Here is a 21,155-nt window from a genome sequence, read left to right on the forward strand (position 1 = left end):
GGCGAGATAGAGTCTGGGTGAGGCTAGGTTATTTATTTTGAATCGAGAGTGAGCTGAGCGGAAATTCTGTGTGATTTGGGTTTTACCATTTTTTTGATGCACCTCTCAAGAAACTGGTAACTCAGGCAATATTTTGTAACTTACCAAATCTTGACCAAGAGTTACCACTTTCTTGAGGGATCCCTCAAAAAAGTGGTAACTTCACAAAACTGCCTAAAACCCAGGATACCACTTTATTGATCTTATATTGAAGAAAATGGTAACTTCACATCAAGAATGTGGTAACCACGTACACAGGCAACTGTATGCCGACCATCATGCAATTGCATTCTACAAGCCTTAAATACGAGCTCCTGTTTGGCAATCAGGTTTGGACATGCGATCACAAAATTTAATCTTCACCAAACTTACCATTTGTTTAAATTTTTTTTTAAAGAATTGGTAACTTAATCTCAAGAAATGGTAAGTTATTATTTTGTTGATCGAAGTTACCATTTTCCTGAACGAATACTCAAGAAAATGGTAACCAAATCAGCCAAGCAAAACACGTTACCACTTTCGATTTTTTTATTACATTTATTGCTTTAGATATGTTTTACAATTTATATAAAACATATGTTTTGTGGTTATGAATTTTTGTTATTACACATATATATGCTTTGGGATTTGGCTAGATTTAGCCACTGGGTGATTTCTTGTATGCGAGTAACGAACAAACTCAGAAAAACAGCACGTAACGAGTTCATAAATTCATAAGCTAAAATGCGACCATGTGATGTCTTGTATACCTGCAAATGCATGCCTAGATTAACTCAGCCACATTGAAATTTGGAAATAGATTGAACACATCCTGCAATTTCAACCAAAACAAACATGGATGGAAACAATGAATTCACTTAATCATAATATACTTGATTTTATACTAAACATATTATTCCTACTTATATTAAACACATTAAGACTTTTATACTAAGAAAATAATACAAAATTGTGAATTAAGACTTTTATACTAAACAGATTATTCCTACTTATATTTCATATTAAGTAAGCAATCGCTCTTACAACTTGTATATCTTCACAACACTACCCAAATAGATAGTAGAAAAGACAGTCACCATAAATTCTCAAAGTAAGAGAGAGAGGGAGAGATAGAGGGAGTGAGAGAGAGAGAGAGAGAGAGAGAGCGAGAGAGAGAGAGAGAGAGAGAGAGAGAGAGAGAGAGAGAGAGAGAGAGAGAGAGATAGTACCTTCAGGTAGACCTCCTCTTGCCAATTGTCTAGATGTGAAATCTATTTCTCAAATGTGGAAGTCAGTGTTCCTATTAAACAAGTAAACAGAACATGCAAGCACTAGTCAATTGAAAAACTACAAACGTTGTGGTTATATATATGTAATTCGACAAAGTGTCTTCAATAAGATGAATAGATATCCCAAGAAGTGAAACTTTCTATGTACAAATTCTGAAACAAGAATAATCAAGGTAAAAGTCCAACTTCCATATAATTCCAGAAAATGACAATGATTTCATTTAATAAAAAAAAGGACATATTTAAGATATTTTTACTGCACATACATACACTTCCTAGAAGCTATCTAATACAGTCCTATTTCATAGTTTGTAAATGAAGCAGTCAAATGTTTCATAATATATTGCAACAAGTTAACAACTGCAAGAGCAAAGAAATTATTGCATTGATAAAAGATATGAGAATCCAAAAAAAAAAAAAAAACCTGCAAGAGGAAAGAGACTCTAGGCTTCATAATGAAGAGAAAGTCATGTCAATCAATAGACATTACTATTGACCTTCAGCAATCACTCAATCTTCTCATCTTTTTTAGCAATTGTGTGCTTGAAGGATGCTACCTGCAAGATTTAATAGATAATTACAAATTTTGATTAAGAGATGCATAAAAGTAAAAACATTTAGTGAAAAGAAGATTACTTTTTACGTAAAAAGATTAGGTAGACACAATATAGTAACAGGATAATTTCAATAAGAACATATACATCTCACTTGACTGTCTACCATGGCTTCAAAATGTACCATGGGCTTTAAAGTTAAGTTAAAGTAAAACTTTCAATTTGTTCTCCCTAAAGCAATACTGTCTTTCAACTAGTGCAAATTTTAGTTAATGAATATTGACACCCAAAAAAAAGTGGAAAAGCTAAACAGTGCATGCATTTCCAGTTTATGGATGTCATCATATGAATTGTAGACCCAGCCTACAAGGGTGCTCAACAAACCCATCCTACGCATGATCTCATACCTTCCAGTTATTTAGAAATATTGCTCTCCACCTGATCAAGTTTCTGAATAATTTCAACGGAACCTCATCATCGTAAAGTATATCTAATTTTAAACCTTCATGGAAAATAAAATAGCCTAACAAATCAGCCCCACTTACGTACTCCTCCTCCCCCCCCCTTTCCAAGATTTTGAAAAGAAAAAGAGCATAAAAACAAACCCCACTTTTCTTTTTCCTTGCACAAATTAAACAGAAAAAAGGGAAAGCTATAACTATTCACTACAAATGAAAAAACTCTTATTGCCACACGAAAAAATAGTACGCAATCAATTAATTGGAAAGGTAGTAATCCTTCATATATCAGAGGTCAAAGAAAAGATGATATTCAGAATCAATAGTAAAGAAATAAAGGTGTGCACTGTGATAATCCTTCATATATTCCTAAATTGTCCACTCTTTAATAAAACTAATGCATGTAATTGTCCCCTGTGCATAGTCATAGTCAAACTTATTCCTAACAAAAACAAACACACAGAGGAGAACCTTAGAAAAATGAATATACCGATTCTCCTTTTGATTTAGCAGTGCCAATTTGTTTTCATACTCTGCTTCCCAGATGTCAGTGGTGCACAGGGATAAAAGGGATTTGGGATTGAAGTTGACAAATCACATAATTCAACCTGCATAAACACAGGTCATCCCTGCGCAGAAATATTTGTCATTCAACGTGTCTTGGCTTCAGTTAAATTGCTGCAAGTGCCTGTTGAGCCTGCATAAATTAGTTCAAAATCCAAATATTAAATTCATGAAAGAGATAGAGAGTTTGACATATGAATAAATCTACAAAATCAAATGTAAACAAATCGAAGCCCTAACCTGGGTGAGAGAGACAGAGTCGGAGTTTTATAGTTTCTGAGAGATCGAAACTCGGTGAGAGAAAGAGTCTGAGTGAGTTTTCTGGGTTTCTAGGTTTCGAAACTCAGTGAGAGAGGGTCTGAGTCTTCTGGTATGATGGGCGATGGACGTGCTAGGATGGGTTTCTGAGTTTTCTGCGTTTTTGGTGGGAGGATGGCGAAAGGGTGGCCAAGCGAGGATTGAACGACAGTGCCAGGACGGCGAGAGAGAGTCGAGGGCGGCGAGCGAGGGTCTGGGTGAGGCTACGTTATTTATTTTGAATGGAGAGTGAAATGAGCGGAAGTTCTGTGTGATTTGGGTTTTACCACTTTTTTGATGCATCCCTCAAGAAAGTGGTAACTCTGTCAAGATTTGGTTACTTACCAAATTTTGACTATGAGTTACCACTTTCTTGAGGGATGCATCAAAAAAGTGGTAACTTCACAAAACTGCCTAAAACCCAAGTTACCACTTTCTTGATCTTAAATTCAATAAAATGGTAAATTCACATCAAGAATGTGGTAACCACCTACGCATGCAACTGTACATAGATGAAAAGGCAATTGCATTCTCTGAGTATTAAAAACTAGCTCCTGTTTGCCAATCCGGTTTGAACATGCAATCACAAAATTATATCTTGACCAAACTTACCATTTTCTTGATCTTTTTTCTCAAGAAATGGTAAAATTTTCTCAAGAAATGGTAAGTTACCACATTCTTGATCAAAGTTACCATTTTCTTGAACCAACCATCAAGAAAATGGTAACCAAATCAGCCAAGCAAAACACGTTACCAAATTCGTGATCGTTTGATCAAGAAAATAGTAACTTGGTTCAAGAATGTGGTAACAAAGGCCAATCTTGACCAAAGTTACAATTTTCTTGATTTTTTCCCTCAAGAAATGGTAACATTTTCTCAAGAAATGGTAAGTTACCACATTCTTGATCAAAGTTACCATTTTCTTAAACCAAACATCAAGAAAATGGTAACCAAATCAGCCAAGCAAAACACGTTACTACTTTCTTGATCAATCGATCAAGAAAATGGTAACTTGGTTCAAGAAAGTGGTAACTCAGCCTAAGCTTGACCAAACTTACCATTTTCTTGATTTTTTTCCTCAAGAAATGGTAACTTTTTCTCAAGAAATGGTAAGTTACCATTTTCTTTATCCAAGTTACCATTTTCTTGAACCAATCCTCAAGAAAATGGTAACCAAATCAGCCAAGCAAAAAACGTTACCACTTTCTTGATCATTTGATCAAGAAAATGGTAACTTGGTTCAAGAATGTGGTAACCAATCTCAACCTTGATCAAAGTTACAATTTTCTTAATTTTTTTCCTCAAGAAATGGTAACTTTGGATCAAGAGATGGTAAGTTACCATTTTCTTCATCCAAGTTACCATTTTCTTGAACCAATCCTCAAGAAAATGGTAACCAAATTAGCCAAGCAAAAAACGTTACCACTTTCTTGATTGTTCGATCAAGAAAATGGTAACTTTGATCAAGAAAGTGGTAACCAAGCCCAAGCTTGACAAAAGTTACCATTTTCTTGATTTATTTCCTCAAGAAATGGTAACTTTTTCTTAAGAAATAGTAAGTTACCATTTTCTTGATCCAAGTTACCATTTTCTTAAACCAATCCTCAAGAAAATGGTAACTAAATCAGTGGGGCAGAAAACGTTACCACTTTCTTGATCGTTCGATCAAGAAAATGGTAACTTTGATCAAGAAAGTGGTAACCAAGCCCAAGCTTGACCAAAGCTACCATTTTTTTGATTTTTTTTCTCAAGAAATGGTAACTTTTTGTTAAGAAATGGTAAGTTACCATTTTGTTGATCCAAGTTACCATTTTCTTGAACCAAACATCAAGAAAATGGTAACCAAATCAGCCAAGCAAAACATGTTACCACTTTCTTGATCGTTCGATCAAGAAAATGGTAACTTAGTTCAAGAATGTGGTAACTAAGGCCAATCTTGACCAAAGTTACAATTCTCTTGATTTTTTTCCTCAAGAAATGGTAACATTTTCTTAAGAAATGGTAAGTTACCACATTCTTGATCGAAGTTACCATTTTCTTGAACCAAATATCAAGAAAATGGTAACGGAATCAGTGAAGCAAAACACGTTACCACTTTCTTGATCAATTGATCAAGAAAATGGTAACTTCATTCAAAAAAGTGGTAATCCAGCCCCAGCGTGACCAAACTTACCATTTTCTTGATTTTGTTTTCTCAAGAAATGGTAACTTTTTCTCAATGAATTGTAAGTTACCATTTTCTTGAACCAAATCTCAAGAAAATGGTAATTTCATCACTGGGCCAAAAAAACGTTTCGCACTGCAACTGTGTATACACGAAAGGGCAATTGCATTCTCAGAGTGCTATATACAAGCTCCTGTGTAACAATCAGGTTTTGACATGCAATTCAAAATTACACTATTTGACAAGTCTGGAGACGCGCCAGAGGTTCATTTTTTTTTCAACTTGGGTGGGTTAATTTTATATTTTGGGCGAGGATGGAATTTTTTTGGTTTCAATTTCAATATTTTGTGTTTTAATTTTTTTGTTTTAGTGATTTTCAGTTTTAGTTTTTTGAATTTTAAATTTTGTAGGGGGTTTTTTTTAGATCAAATTTTTTAAGGTATTAAGTATTAACAAGTTTAATTAAAAACCTTGTACTAAAAGTCTAAAACTATATACATTACACATTTACATGTGTTTTACATTTTTAATCAATATTGTATCAAAATGTTTAGGCATTCTTGAGTTGGGTAAAATTTGTTGAATATCAAGTACCCAAAAGTGCCAATACATATTTTGCCAATACACATGCTTGTATTTTGCTGCCCCTTTATGTATTAACCAAAATCTTTTTCTGTTTTTTAATCATTGAATAATGCTGTTATAATTGGGATCCTGAGCAGTCCCTGTCGAATCGTTTAAAATCATTTCAACAGATCAAACGCAATGGATGAATTGTCAAAAGAACAAAGCAAATGCCATTTGTTTTTTCAGCCCAACTGATATCCAAAACAAGATTGGAAATCGTAATCAAGTTTTTTCGATGTATAAAACCTCCTGAAATTGATATAAACAAACAAGATTATACATGTCAATTTTTAATGGGATTTGGATGTTATAAATGTTATTTATATTCCATTCTCTCATAAAAATCCATCCATTCAACAAAAATCCATCCATTCATAAAAAATTTCATCCATTCATTTAACTAATCAATATTTGTTCAAATACATGTTCCAAAAGCACGGAGAGTTTCAGAGACCAATTTTGATCCTTGGAGAACATAATGGGACCATTGGAAGTGGTTTGGAAAATATCAGCAACTAGCTTGAACACACTTGGTATGAAATACTAGTCAATCTTCATGTGTTGATTGCTGAGACGTTGCAGACCACACAATGGCAAGATACTCTGCCTCTGCAATAGGTCTGGAGGCAAGGTTGCTTCTTCACACAATTTTAACATGAAGATATACATTGAGTGAACAGAACTACCAACCCAATTATTCAGAAGCACAATTTCACATAACAAATCAAAACTATGAATTCATAGCATTTAATGCAATAAGAGAAACCAGACACTTCGCATTAACCTAAGACAGACTTTCAATTAAGCAATAATTGGTACCAAGTGTATCAAATTAATTGGATTGACAAAGAAAACCAAGCAGTTAGGAAGAGATCTAATTTACATTATCTCAAATTTGGTATTAATAATGGTTCCAAATCCAATATAGCTTATTAAGGGATTGTGCACTAGATTTCCCTTCTTCTCTAAACCAATTGAATACCTCTCACAAGAGTGTCAAGGCAGAAGTAATCCAATGAAAAAGACGTCTCTATCCTAATGACTTTTCCAGCTATAAAATGGTAATCTACTATATCAGGTCATAAATTAAACTTCCAAACGCAAATAAGTAGTGCCATGAAAGTATATGTAAACAGGAACGAAAATGCAATCACCTGAACTTTACTTTTATAAGTATCCCAAATTGATCGAAGTCCATTTCATGCTCATCTGAGAGAAAAAGTTCCCATAAAAATGACAATTTCTAGAAAGTGCAATATTGAATTCTGGGGCAAGTAATGGTCCATTACCTCGTGGAAATTAGCTTTGATAAATAGCAGCCCTTCAAAAGCCAATGGAGCAACTTTGAATACCTTGACAAAGGATGGAACTGCGATGTACTTGGCTAGCAACCTTGACAACATTTTGGTGCTGGTGAAGAAAAGCTATCATGTTTTCCTTGTAAGAACCCTGACATTAGTGCAGAAAGCATGGTCAGTATAATAAACACAAAAACAAATTGCATTCAGGAAAGTCCTATTATTATTTTTTGTTAAGGAAAAATGTCAATCCAGAAGGGTGAGCATTTTCAGAGAATCATAAAAGTACAAAACAAGAGGGGCAAAAAAAAAACAAAAAACAAAAAAGCAGCTCCTAAGGGTTCATACCAGAGCAGAAGCACCAAAGAATAGAGAAGTTCTTCAATTGTTGCAATTGTATAGCTGTCCAGATTTTGTTCTAGATACTCTTTAATTTAGATCACTTCAAAGCAAACTACACTCTTAAAATGCACTCTTTGAACGTTGTCTAGCAGTTTGAAATGAAGGACACTTCACATGCACTCTTCTCCTTTACCTGCTAATTCAAATTTGTTGCCTAAATTAAGAACCAAGGAGAAAGTCATTTCAAACTGCATGAACTGCAGATAAACAACCAACAAGCTCTATTTGTCTTGTTAACTGAACTAAACAATCATATATCTGTTTCGTCCGAGGGTGTGATTTGTCTCTGACAATAAACTCATATACAATGTCATTGACCTCAATTGAGCTGCAACCAGGAGTCTTCTCTACTCCTCTCTCCTTCATCATATTTTGCACCCTCCCTGCCTCCTCCCACATATTTGATTCCCTATACATTTTTGCAAGCAAAATGTAAACTCCACTATCATGAGGGTCCAACTCGAGAAGCTTGGAAGCTGCTCTTTCTGCCATCAAAATATTTTTATGAATATAACAAGCAAAGAATAATGCACCCCACACCACAGCATCTGCCTTAACTGACATGCCATTGATAATCTCTTCTGCTTCTTCCAAATGACCAGCCCTACCTAGAAGGTCCACCATGCAAGAGTAATGTTTAAGTAATGCAATCACTATTCTTCCACTAAAAGACTGGTTTTTAGTATGGTTTGTAAGGTACATGTATTGATGATATAAGTATCTTTCTAATAATCCGGTTAAAACTTAAGGTCAACATTATGATGTCTAGATAAAGTCATGCAGATTACAGATTGGCACAGGAAAGATACATGTATATTCTTTCTTTTAATCAATGCAGCAGAGACTTATTAGTAGATAAATAGCACACACATACACACACACACATTCCAAAAGGACATGAGCAGTCATAATCATTTATAGCGTTTTGCATGCAAATGTCCTGAAATCCCTAAATATATCCATACCTTGAAATCGAACAATTATCAAAACTATCCACATGAACCCATACCCCAATAACAATTTTAAGCCAAATCTTCAAATTAAATGGGAAAACGTCAAGACCATACCAAACCCATAGTGCAAAATACCTTAAATTAACAGAGCACAACAGAGGAAGGAGTGAGCAATTCGTGTGATGGATGTGCAATTCGTGGTTGAGCTCTGTCCCATTAAATTGATTCTTTGTGAAGTGAGCTCTGTCCCTCTGGAAGTGTGGATGGATCTCGGATTGGGTTGTGCACTGAGCTCAGCTCTGCCCCTGTGGAAGTCTCGATGTACCCATTAAATTGATTCTTTGTGAAGTGAGCTCTGTCCCTCTGGAAGTGTGGATGGATCTCGGATTGGGTTGTGCACTGAGCTCAGCTCTGCCCCTGCTGGGTTGTGCACTGAGCTCAGCTCTGCCCCTGTGGAAGTCTGGGTTTTTTCGTGAAAGGCTACCGATAAGTGCTAACCCTGTATATTAGCTCACTTTCTCTCTCATCTCATTAACTTGCTACCTGCTGGCCCATAAGTTTTTTTCTTAACCGTTAGATCAACATTTACTGATCTAACGGTCAAAAGCTTGAAGGCATCTAATGCCTGCAGTTATGTTAGAATTTCCCTGCCCATTGAAATCATTGCCGTCAAAATTTTCTCCATGCAATCTTGTTGAGCTTCATATGCCTGGTAGCCAAGTTGAGAAACTTTGGCATAAAGGCCAGGTATGATTAATTTTGTTCTTTGTTACATTATATGTAGTGTGGAGAGTTATTGTTACTAAGTTATCCAATCTTAATTACCATTTTTCTTTAATTTGTTACAGAATATTAGGAACTTAAAAAAGATCGATCTTCGTTCTTCTAGGCAGCTAACGGAAGTTCCAGATTTATCTGAGTGTCAAAATATGGAGTCTATAGATCTTTGCTATTGTACGAGTTTGGTTGCAATTCCTTCATATTTTGAAAAACTTGACAAGCTTAAGAATCTGGATGTGGGAGATTGCTCGAATCTTAAAAATTTTCCGGAAATACCAACCAATATTGAATGGTTAAATGTATGTGGGACTGCAATAGAGGAATTGCCTTCATCAGTTTGGTCTTGTGAAAAACTTCGGGAGTTACAAATTTATAGCTGTCGCTACCTTAAGAATCTTCCAAGCAGCACTTGTAAGTTAAATAAACTCCAAGAGCTTCGTCCATATTGGTGCCCATCTCTTGGCAAGGTTTCAGAGCTTCCCAGGAATATAACAACTTTGAATTTGCAGGGGACATCAATAGAAGTAGTGCCCTCATCAATATTTGAGTCTCTCTCTGGTCTTGTTTCAATTGATCTGAATTATTGCGAAAGGCTTGTGAGGCTCCCATCCAACATTTGTAAGTCGAAATCTCTTGGTAATCTTTTTCTCAGTGGTTGCTCTAAATTCGAATGCTTCCCAGAAATCTTGGAGCCCATGGAATGTCTGAAGCTACTTTATTTAAGTGGAACAGCAGTTAAAGAGCTATCTGCCTCGTCCATTGAAAATTTAATTGGGCTTAAATATTTACCCCTGGATATGTGCAAAAACCTTGAGTCTGTCCCGAACAACATCTACAATTTAAACTATCTTAGAGATCTCACCTTTGAGGGCTGTTCGAGACTCAAAAAATTGCCTGATGGCCTCATGATTAGCTTATCCTCATTAGAAAGCTTAGATCTAAGTGGAACCAAGATTGACAGCGTACCTGCAAACATCAAACAAGTTTCTGGGCTGAGGGACTTAGACATAAGCAACTGCAAGAGCCTTCGATCTTTACAATTGCAAGATCTCCCGTTGAATCTGCGACATTTGGACGCACATGGCTGCACATCACTGGAGACAGTGTCTGGTTCAAATTTTGTACTCACACACGGTTTGGATATGTGTATTAAAAAAAAAGGTAACTAAAGAACATCTGAACATTATAATATAATAAGGGCAAATCAGTAAAAGACATAAGTGAAAATTGAAAAACAAAAACAAAAACAAAAAGAAGAACGAACTTTTTTATCACGACGTACGTTGCACCCGGCAGTTACCAGCAGTTTTCTACATCCCTTTAGACCAAGCACTACCCCAACCTTAACTCCACTACCTCAGTTTCTCTCATTCAGAGTTTCAAAAATCCCAAAATTATGAAAAAACTAATGCACACCCGAGAGAAGACAGAAGAAGACGAAAACCCCAAGAGTATCGAACTATTGATGAATTTTGGGACAAGAACCCTCATGTTGGCAAGATTCAACAACCGTGCACAACAATTGTGAGAGTTTCGTTTTTTATTTCCTTATGCTTTTTATTATTTCCTTATGCCTTTAGTGTTGTAAAATTAATTAATCACGTGTTAAAAGTTCTGAATCCACACAGCAAAATGGGGGACAACGAATGATAGAAATGACGCTCGAAACCGTCATTCATCCCACGTTCAGCCAAAGCCAGTGGGTGACAAAGTGCATACAAGAGGGAAGTAGAGAAATCCACTACTAGGAAGTACCCCATTAGAGATCAGTGGAACACTGATGTCTATTAGGTTTGCGACCGATAAGGGCAGACGTGATATCTAATGTACCCTATTTTCAATATCGGTTTTTACCCGATGTTTATAAAAACTTAGACATCCTATTTGTTGAATTTCCGATATTGTTAATACATAATATATATCGAATTTTTAAGTTTCCGCTATCTATATGAATGGATTCCGATATGTAATGTACTTTCAATATCATTAGTTTTTTAAAAACTGACATTAACATGTATATTATATATCGGTTTGGTTATATTTTTCGATATTGTAAACTCAGCAAAAGCTATGTTTGGTAAGTTGTTACATCACTTTTTTTATTAAAGCGATATTTAATATTGTTAACACATCAGAGTTTTAAATAAAACCGATATATCTGTATAGATGTTTGTCCGTTGTTTCAGATATTATAAGTCTTTTAAACATCATGTTTGAGCTACCATGTGATATAAAAATTATATTAGATATCGCTATTATTTTTTTTTTCGATGTATATGCCTGTATAAATATCAGATTTAAGACATTAGATATCAGTATTGAACGGATATTGTAAATTTTTTTTAATTAAAAAAAACAAAATTAAAATGGATTGTTAGATATCAGTTTTTCCTGTCAAATATTTGATATAAAAATTCGAACATGCACCATCCAATTTGTGCAATTTAAATGCTTCAATCAATTTCATCCAACATTCTCATACAATATTTCCAACATCCAATTTCAACCATATTCAAGTTAACAAAAATAAATTACAAATCCCTCAACAAGTAGGGATAACCCTAGCTAGCTAATCCATTTTTAACCCCCCTAAGAAACTTCAAAAATCTGCACAAAATATAAGGCATGGCTAGTTCTAAATGATGCACACTAGGTACTTTGATCTATTCTCTGAATTTCCAATTCCCACAGAGACACGTGCTGGGTCCACAAGACCAACCATTTCAGCCATGTTGGATTCGATAAGCCTATCGTACAGGTACCTAAAAATTTTCAAGCATCCATTTGTATCACAACAGTTTATGAGGAAAAAAAAACAATGTAGATGAATCAAAGAGTACACTGACCTCATGTACACAACTATGCAGGTTGCTGAAAGTTCCTCCATCCTCAATACTGCAGCTATATCCTCGTACAAGATATAAAGTTTTTGGACAGCTCGATCATATCCACAAAATGCTCAAAACATGTACCAGATTTATACCAACATGCATGTCAGTCTAAATATATTGAGGGTAACAAACTCTACCCATTCAACTCGAATTTCATCAAAATTTTCTTATGTGTAACCGCTCCGCTTGTACTTCGAATTACTCCACTGAAAACATTATAAAAAAGTGCATTAATATTTACATATTGGCAGCCAACACATGCAAAAGCTCAAACCAATACTCAAATCAGATTTGTTACCCAAATTATCACTCATGCATGTAAATTTCACCAAATCAAAACCAACAAAACCTGTCGAATGCTACAAACTAGACCCAAAGTACCAAATCATTCAAACATAGCTTCAATTCATAAGATTTTTTATTTAAAACACTCTTGAACATGTCTAGTACTTGTTCCATAAGTATCAGGTCAAAAGCACTACTCAAAATCACAATGGTGCAACCAAACTCGTAATAATGCACTGCGTAGTAAAACTGTCATTTTCTAGCAAAACAGAATCAATTTTAGAAAATCATAGAAAATACATCTCAAATCGGATTTCAGTGATTCAGAGCTTGAAATTATTGTTGAGATGTCTAGTTTAAATGGTCCAAAAACCAAATTCAAAAGCCTTGTCAAACACTTCAGAATTTCAGAAATATGACACAAGGTCAAAACTGTGCAATGTAGGCAGATTGTGTAGTTTCCATGAAAATCAAAGCCTTTCTGTCAAAAAGCTTGGCCTTTTCACACAACAACACACAATTACAACCAACTAAGAGCATAATACAAGCTAGGGTTAGGGCCTTACCTCCAAGCTCTCGGTTTACAAATATTGAAATGGCAGCAACACTTGGTCTAAATATAATCATATGCTACTACGTACAACATTAGGATGCAAAAATCTTTTTGCATACCACTTGCATTAGAAAAAATGGAGCATGAGCCAAGGATTATCTACCTAAACCTGCAAAAAATAATACCAACATATTAACAAATTAGACTCTGGAGTATTATTCCATCTTAACAAGAAAACTAGAAAGATTAATGATTAAAAAGACATAACAGAAACTAGATCCTAGATAATACCATGTTTAACATAGAGTAACCTTCACATTGAGAATATAGGACTCAAAAGGCTGAGAGATGAAAGATGAGAGAGAGAGAGAGAGAGAGAGATAGACCATGTGCTCTGCAACCTACATATATTGATAGAAACAAACAGATTTGTAAGAAATTATCCACATAATGATGGTTGGATGAACCTCTTTCCCACAAATTGATAGAAACAAACAGATTTGTAAGAACGCCCATAATGATGCCCAAAACCAGACTCTTTCCCACAAATTAGCACATAAGCAAGCAATAAATAAAAAAGCTTTTCGAAGGAGTAAAGTTCAAATTAGCACATTGACTTGGCTTACATCATTTTCTTTGAATAAAAAAAAAAAAACAGAACTAAAATTAGAAGTTAAAAACATTTTAATATTAAATTAGATATAAATGAAAACAATATATACAAACATATATATTATACAAATGACACCATTATGTACAAACAATATAAATTGGACATGCCACTCTTGCACTTCCATATCCAACACCTCTTTGGACAGTAAACAAAAGCTCACCTTCATTTATATAAATGCCATGAAAGTTCAAGTGTCTTACTTAGTTACAATTTTATCACTGCTTTACTTTCTAAGGAAGTCATATATTTACAAACTTATTTTTCAATTCCAGTCATGCAGGGTAATCTTCCTATCATGTGTTAGTGACAAGATTACTAGCACAATCTACTAAATCTGCTGCTAATTGAGAGCACTGGAAATCAAACAGACTAGAAAGATGCAAGACATAGAGGGATAGAGAGAGAGAGAGAGAGAGAGAGAGAGAGAGAGAGAGAGAGAGAGAGCATGCACCTCCACATGTTTCAAGTAATCTGGAACATATGATTGCTGCAATCTACATATTTTAGAATAACCACTCCTAATTAAGCTGCATCTTGTGGAAATAACATGAACTCTTCCATCTTTGTCTCTGCTAAGCCATCCACAAATGAATATCATATATAAGGTGGTTTATATTCATTGTATTATATACAAATATATCCCTACAAACTAATGTTAAGATAAGGAACTTTAATAGTACACCCATATATATTCTAAGTCTTGCTGCAATGAGTTTCTTACTTTCTTGTATATAGGACAAATTTTAATATGCCCACTCATCAAATATTTTGGATCTGCAACCAAATTAGGTGGAAACTGCAGCAAAGTCTATATTGAAACCTTAATCCAATTACTGTTTGAGAAATGCTAGCTTTTAAAAAAAAAAAAAAAAAAACATTTTATGTAGGAAATCTCATTTGTCCTAGCTTCAACTTCTAACTCACTAGCTTCTCTCCTTCTAGCAAACTCTGCTTCAGTTGCTTTTATTTCAATTATGTGTTTCTCAACCTTGAAGCCTTAAAACAAGGAAATTAATTAACAAGTCAGTAAGAGGATGAGGAAGCTTCAAGAAAATTAGAGCAACATCAAAGAGGTGCCAAAATAATTAACATAAACAGATCTAGTTGGTAATTTACAAGAACTAAACGGGGAACACTATTAACAGTATAAAATAATATCAACAATGAATGGTAGGAAAGCTCTTGGAAACTGTAGGCAAGTATTATCTATGTATATATATTTATTATATATACATATCAATAATTAATCAATATATATATTAATATCAATAATTAATCAATTGACAAGACTCATGTGAATTGGATAGTTTAGGCAAACAAAAACTTCAAAATTCCAAGTAGGACTTCAAGAGTAGGTAAGGAGTTTTGAGAGAGCAGAGTTCTGTTTGTTGGATCCATGTGCAAGTGCAGGATAGATAGATAAATAGATAGATATAGATAGAGAGAGAGAGAGAGAGAGACAGAGACAGAGACCACCGGGTTAACTTATGGATGGTCAGCCAAATATGAATCAATTTCACATGAATTCCACCTGCTGATGAATGATTAATCTCCAAACTGCCTTCCAGAGGGCCAAAGATTAAGACCAACCAAATGCTATGCTCACCGCGGAGGTGGGGGAGGCACATGGGATTTTGCAAATCCTACCCAAGCGACAATTCCAACAGCAAGGATTATCCAACCAAATATGTCATACTTGAGATCACTGCTCTTCTTTTTCTTTGTAGCCTGTAGAGAAGGGGAAACAGTAATAATTCATCAACAGATGAAGAAACTAACCATAATATAAGAACACAGAGACAGACTGCTGTACATAATTAAACTTCAAGCATGTTACATGTAAAAAATCAGAAATTCTACAAGCACTAAAATAAATCCCAAATTTGGATACCAAGTGGTGTTTCATATTTGGTACCACTCATGTGAACTCTTTTTTTTTTTTTTGGCCACAAGAACTCATTTATCTTTAAAAAATAAGATATTGGCATGCTATCTGTCACATTGCTTGGTATTCAAAAAGCATTTGAGTTGAACCATATGTAACTGCAAATGCAATGCACTGAAGTTAATCTTTCATCAACTACATATCAGCCACACAGCCTACATCCATGATTCCATGAATTCATAAACACACAAAATAAAAATAATTAAATTGGCAAAGACTAATATCATTTAGAAAAGAAAACCAGAAACAAAAAGAACAAAATGTCAAGAAAAAGAGAACCATGAGATTTCCAATTCACCTTTGCACCCGATGAAGTGGAAGGTCCAGCAGCAGCTCCCATCGCCTGTTGACCAAAACCATGCTTATGGATTTCCATGTGCAATTCAGGGGCCTAGAAACACAGTATTAATAACTTCAATAATGTATATTAGCTTATCAAACTCACAAAACTATAGCCAGAACACAGTTTACAGAAACACTCAACCAAGTATAACCGAATTCTCATGAAAACTAGAGTTAGTTGAAAAGTCTATAAGTATGGTGCTACTTGTACTCCATAGTTTCAAGCCTGCCATCTCTCAAGAATGCATCCTGTAAACTAGCAGAATGGTAGATATCATGGCAGACTAATATTTGTATTGAACAAGTTAAAATCAATATCCAACATCTTGTAACCTTCTCTCTGACTCTCTCTCTTCTAGCTAGGTACTATATAGGTTCTATTGCTTGCAGATTAAAATCACTCAAAGTTGTAATTGTCAGCCCCAACGCTACCACAATTAAAGATGCCAACACCCAATCTCTCTTCTTACCTCCGACCAGTTGCTTTCTGTTAAAAATCCCAAAACAAGATCTTCAACCTCCTCAAATACCACCGGGAAAAACCCTAATTTTAAGAAAAACCTAAACAAACAGAAAACCCCAATTTGGAAACCCTAATTTCAGTAAAGAGAGAAGTGGACAGAGAGAAAGAAAGAACCCAGCATGAGATAGAGAGAAGATCGAGGACAGAGAGAAAGAGAGAACCCAGGGGATCGAGATGACTAATCTTACCTTTTGACTGCAACCCAAGACGATGAGCGAGGCAGAGAAAGCTCTTGAGGGCCGACGTCATCGCCAAGGTCAACGACGCGACGATGACAAGGACTGTGAGAACGGCGACGCAACGGCTCTCTTTCTCTTTCGCTGGCTCGGACTTGAAGATGAAGCATCGGCGGTCTTGGCAGATGAAGCGAAGGCGAGCGACGCAGGGGGAGCAGACCGCACACCGCACAGCTATCGTCCATGGCTATTCTTCTCTCTCTCCATCTGTCTATGTCGATCTCTGTCTCTGGGATTGGATTCGGAGGTTGAAGAGAACGAGGGTGGTGAGTGTGGTCTCGATCAGTGAGGGTGTGAGAGAGAGAGAGCTTGGGGTGAGTAAAGTTTGAGAGTGTTTGTGTTTGAGAGAGGAGGGTATCGGGTTGAAGTATTGGGAAATTAGTCCAAAAATTTAAGTAATAGTCTTCAAATTTTTATTTTAGTTTTTTTAGCTGAAACAAAGATATCAGTAAGGATTTAGATATCGGTTTTTGCAGAATAATAACTTATACCGAAAAATTAGATATCAAATTTAAAAATGTGGCGATATATAAATGTATTTAGAAATCAGTTTTAAAAAACTAAAAATCTAACTGATATAAAAAATTTCTACTATATCAATTTTGTTAAAACTGATATCTATGTAGTGATATCTAATGGGGTACTTCCTAGTAGTGATCGTTAACAAGGTTACAAAAACTTCAAGAAGAGGCGTCAAGGTTCAATTTGTGAGCTTCCGATTCCGAGTAGCAGGTGACTTCCTAGGTGGATAAATCTAGCCCAAAAAATGTACCTTTTCCCCTTTGTGTTTATGTTACTGTGATCTTACTAATCATTTGGGAATTTACATTGTTCTAGATTTTTTCGTTTTTTGTCAGGGATTTAGTTACATAGGATAGTTATATAATCAAAATAAAATTTTTTTTTTTTGTTTGTATTTGACAATTTATGTTGAATATGATGTGTTAATTTGATGAAATGCGGGTGTAGGTATTGTTAGGAATTTTATACAAAGTTTGTTTAGGATGAGAGAGAGAGAGAGAGAGCCTATGTTTTTTTTTTTTTTTTTTTTTTTTTTTTTTTTTTTTTTTTTCTGAATTGTATATTACCACAGACTTTTTCTTATGTTCTAGACTTTTTTTTTAAAAGGTTAAATTTTTTATTTATGTTGCATATGAGGTGTTTGATGAAATGCGGGTGTAGATATTGGGAGGGATTCTACCAAAAGTTTGTTTTGGATGAGAGAGAGAGAGCCTATGTTAATTTTTTTTTCCTGAATTGTAGATTAATTACCATAGACTTTTCTCATGTTTACACCTTTTTTTTTTTTTTATAGGTTTTTGGTTTGGCTCATCTAAAAACATTTATGTTGATTTGATATATTTAAATGTGTGGAGAAAGATGGGTTTTTCTTATTTGATGTATGAAAAATTTATTTCTTTTGACAGATACTAAGGTACTTTTGATGTGTCTATTATATTCTTAGCCTGGATTGTCTAAACATATTTTTTCTTACTAATCGTGTCTTTGTTTAGGTTGTCCAAGTGAAGCTTTTCATTGATGACTTATGCAACCCAATAAATCTTGAAGGCTTCAAGTATACATTTCAGGATGAGTGCTGCTTTAAATCAAAGGTTCACATGCTGACGGTATTAGTTCATTACGCACTGATACTAACTTGGATGTGCCCCATGTTAATTTGGTATATATTAAGGTTCTTAATTTTTCTATTAATTTCAAATGTTGAATCTTGCTTTTACTTTTAGTGTCATAGTATTTCTATTTCGTAATTTTGTTTGATGTAGTTCATTCTACTTTTGGCCATACCGTTTTCAGAATTTGAGTGTTTTAGTGTTTAGTTTTTGCATCTTTAAGTTAATTTTTGCTGATTGAACTGCTGGGTATTTTTCTCATACATACATATGCTGCATATGAATAGGCTAGCACAATTCAATTAATTAATGTGCAATATTATACCCTTCCGTTAAGGTATACCTCATCTTAAACATGATGAGATATGTTTTGTGGGACCTACTCCGCATTGTAAATTGATGATCGAAGCCGTCTATTTTTTAAGTCTTTATATAAGGATTATTCTTGCAAAAAATTAGGTAAATCGAAAATCATTAAGACATTTAATTGTGATAGAATAAATAAACGAATATATGGATTCCATTAATACTTGGAAATGGTAGCCCTTTATTCAAATAGTTAAACGATTTCTGATTTATCTAATTTTTTGCAAGGATGATCCTTGTATGTAGACTTAAAAAATAGACGGTTTTGATCATCGAATTATAATGCGAAGTGGGTCCCACAAGCCATACCTCATCATGTTTAAGTTGTTTAAGTTGAAGTATACCTTAACGGAAATGGCCTATATATAGTTTAGATGACTAGATCCATTAAGAGGACCATAAATGACATTTACATTGCTCTTTTAAGAGCTAGGAGTTTTTTTTATTGGTTTAATATTCTGAGTTTTTGAACGTTTCTTGGTTTAGTTTGCATTTGATATATATATATATATATATCAAATTTCACTTTGGACACTTATTTTTTCACTATATATTTCGATTATTTATTGGGGATCTGACTGAGTTTATAGTTGTCATTAATTTTTGGATTTTTTTATAATAATTCCATTTGGACAAAAGTAGTTTAAAAAAAAACCCAAATGCGGAACCCCAATTCCCAGTCGGCCCACTTTTTAAAAATTAGGTACTACTGTAGTAGAGTTATTGTAGCGCGCTATAGTACCTTAGTACATTTGATAATTGTTATTGTCTAACAGTAATTATTTAAATTGCAAAAATACACTATTAATTGTTACTGTTTAACAATAACAACATTGTTACTGTGGATTAATAACTATTTAAATTATAAAAATACACTATTAATTGCTACTGTTTGACAATAGCAATCATTGTTACTGTGGATCAATAACTATTTAAATTGCAAAAATACACTATTAATTACTACTGTTTGACATAAGCAATTATTGTTATTGTGACAATTTGCTTAGTTTTTATATATATATAAAAAAAAACCATGGAAAAAAACATAACGTGTACTTATTTGTACAAAAAAGTGATTTATTTGTCGTTCAATTTTTTAGGTGAGTTTTTTGTACAAAGGGCTCTAAAAGTGAACTTTTTTGTAATTAACTGTTAATTTTTTGTAAGGCATTTTTTCCACAATAAGCACTATTTAATTCAAACACTATTTTTGGCTTACAAGGGATCGAGGCCAAAGTGGGAGAAGATTCAAACTTTGGTCCTTGGTGTAAGGATAAATGCACTCAACCACTAGAGCTGCAAGCCCGCACAGAGACTTTGTTTACTGATTATGTTTGAGCATAAAAGACCTTTCTAGAGAAAGCGATTATAGAGTAGAGTACAATATCATCAAATCAAGGAAGCTTACTTTGTATAATGTTCTATGCCTTCTCTTAGATGTTGAACAATTGTGTTTATATTTCGATCTATTTCTAATAGTCACTTCATGATTATGAATGGCATGGTTTATTGCATGCAACAACTATAAACTATATATAAGCTACGTGTGAGTACTATAATTTACAGTATTTATAAGCTACGTATGACTATATATATATATATATATAATTTACAATGGCATGCACAAAAAAATATATACAAAAATTCACATTGATGCTATAATTTATTTTATGAGAAGTCAAATTGAGGAACTTTTTTCAAATAAATTATTATTTCATTAAAAAACATTTTTATGTATGCACAATAAGAAATTTTATTCGACAAAGTGTACAAAAATATTGACATTTGCACAATAGGGAGAGCCTATTCGCACACGCGTTACTTAGTGCAGAGGGGCTAGTATATTATAATGTTAGTTCATAATCATACATTTCAATTCAAGAAAGTGGAATGCTATCCATCTTTTACACTCACCTTTTCCTTGTCGATCAGTTTTGTTCTTATTCTGCCAAGTGTCCTCACAATTTTCCTCATTATTCCCTTAAACGAGTGGCTATATAATTCTTATTATATATATAGGGATTTTCTCTAGGGTAGACATGTCTGCCCTTTTTTTTTTTTTTTTTTTTTTTTGAGGATTCTCGTCATCGAGGGCTCGATACGTAGCAAAATTTTTATAACAGCCGATCGTTGCAACAAGCGCTCGGCACCGCTTCCTCTGCCGATTTGTGAGGGTATTTTTTCGACGGTTCACCCCTACCCTCCTAGGGTGTAGAATGAGGTTTGTTGAGGCTGCATTTTAGGGGGAAGAATCGAACATATATAAAACCGACACTCAAAATTCCTAGGTTAAAACCTAACATAAA

At 34.3% G+C, this 21,155-nt stretch overlaps 2 protein-coding genes and 4 long non-coding RNA genes across 20 annotated transcripts; 2 read left to right on the forward strand and 4 right to left on the reverse strand.

Moving 5' to 3' along the window:
• Positions 1–791: 791 nt before the first annotated feature.
• On the reverse strand, positions 792–3,412 carry LOC147291483 (uncharacterized). Of its 2 annotated transcripts, XR_015121142.1 has the most exons (5): positions 3,124–3,412; positions 2,810–3,016; positions 1,732–1,864; positions 1,248–1,318; positions 792–850 (listed from the first exon to the last, which is right to left on the reverse strand). It is a non-coding gene; the product is annotated as an uncharacterized LOC147291483 (long non-coding RNA). The 2 variants fall into 2 exon arrangements; XR_015121141.1 differs by lacking the exons at positions 792–850; positions 1,248–1,318; positions 1,732–1,864 and adding an exon at positions 2,264–2,311.
• A 2,926-nt stretch (positions 3,413–6,338) lies between these two features.
• LOC147291484 (uncharacterized) lies at positions 6,339–7,367 on the reverse strand. The gene is made up of 2 exons (XR_015121138.1): positions 7,261–7,367; positions 6,339–7,180 (listed from the first exon to the last, which is right to left on the reverse strand). It is a non-coding gene; the product is annotated as an uncharacterized LOC147291484 (long non-coding RNA).
• Positions 7,368–7,371: 4 nt separating this feature from the next.
• On the reverse strand, positions 7,372–9,149 carry LOC147291485 (uncharacterized). 2 transcript variants are annotated; one of them, XR_015121139.1, is made up of 3 exons: positions 8,760–9,149; positions 7,618–8,279; positions 7,372–7,420 (listed from the first exon to the last, which is right to left on the reverse strand). It is a non-coding gene; the product is annotated as an uncharacterized LOC147291485 (long non-coding RNA). The 2 variants fall into 2 exon arrangements; XR_015121140.1 differs by having other exon boundaries at positions 7,618–8,156; positions 8,760–9,137.
• A 96-nt stretch (positions 9,150–9,245) lies between these two features.
• On the forward strand, positions 9,246–10,573 carry LOC147291486 (disease resistance protein RPS6-like). Its single transcript, XM_086235953.1, has 2 exons — positions 9,246–9,371; positions 9,473–10,573. Exons 1-2 carry the CDS (start codon positions 9,246–9,248, stop codon positions 10,571–10,573), a joined length of 1,227 nt encoding a protein of 408 aa, XP_086092079.1.
• A 1,246-nt stretch (positions 10,574–11,819) lies between these two features.
• LOC147291487 (mitochondrial import receptor subunit TOM20-like) lies at positions 11,820–17,199 on the reverse strand. 13 transcript variants are annotated; one of them, XM_086236381.1, is made up of 8 exons: positions 16,805–17,199; positions 16,050–16,142; positions 15,413–15,534; positions 14,258–14,375; positions 13,425–13,534; positions 13,147–13,302; positions 12,251–12,501; positions 11,820–12,166 (listed from the first exon to the last, which is right to left on the reverse strand). In XM_086236381.1, the coding sequence occupies exons 1-3, from the start codon at positions 17,035–17,037 to the stop codon at positions 15,480–15,482; spliced, it is 381 nt and encodes a 126-aa protein (XP_086092507.1). In that variant the 5' UTR covers positions 17,038–17,199; the 3' UTR covers positions 11,820–12,166; positions 12,251–12,501; positions 13,147–13,302; positions 13,425–13,534; positions 14,258–14,375; positions 15,413–15,479. The 13 variants fall into 13 exon arrangements, with proteins under 13 accessions (XP_086092507.1, XP_086092499.1, XP_086092496.1 ...); XM_086236373.1 differs by having other exon boundaries at positions 13,445–13,534; positions 14,258–14,378; XM_086236370.1 differs by having other exon boundaries at positions 14,258–14,378.
• Positions 17,200–17,508: 309 nt separating this feature from the next.
• On the forward strand, positions 17,509–18,643 carry LOC147291488 (uncharacterized). Its single transcript, XR_015121143.1, has 2 exons — positions 17,509–17,584; positions 18,367–18,643. It is a non-coding gene; the product is annotated as an uncharacterized LOC147291488 (long non-coding RNA).
• The last annotated feature ends 2,512 nt before the right edge of the window (positions 18,644–21,155 follow it).

This window comes from Dryas octopetala, chromosome 3 (assembly GCF_963921425.1).
Source record: "Dryas octopetala chromosome 3, drDryOcto1.1, whole genome shotgun sequence".
Classification (NCBI taxonomy): domain Eukaryota; kingdom Viridiplantae; phylum Streptophyta; class Magnoliopsida; order Rosales; family Rosaceae; genus Dryas; species Dryas octopetala.

Coding starts and splice junctions, on each gene's coding strand:
- LOC147291486 (XM_086235953.1), top strand. CDS start 9,246: ATGCCTGCAGTTATGTTAGAATTTCCCTGCCCATTGAAATCATTGCCG. Junction 9,372..9,472: donor AACTTTGGCATAAAGGCCAG/GTATGATTAATT, acceptor AATTTGTTACAG/AATATTAGGAACTTAAAAAA.
- LOC147291487 (XM_086236370.1), bottom strand. CDS start 16,127: ATGGAAATCCATAAGCATGGTTTTGGTCAACAGGCGATGGGAGCTGCT. Junction 14,379..15,412: donor GTGCCTCCCCCACCTCCGCG/GTGAGCATAGCA, acceptor TGGATGGCTTAG/CAGAGACAAAGATGGAAGAG. Junction 13,535..14,257: donor ATTACTTGAAACATGTGGAG/GTGCATGCTCTC, acceptor CAATATATGTAG/GTTGCAGAGCACATGGTCTA.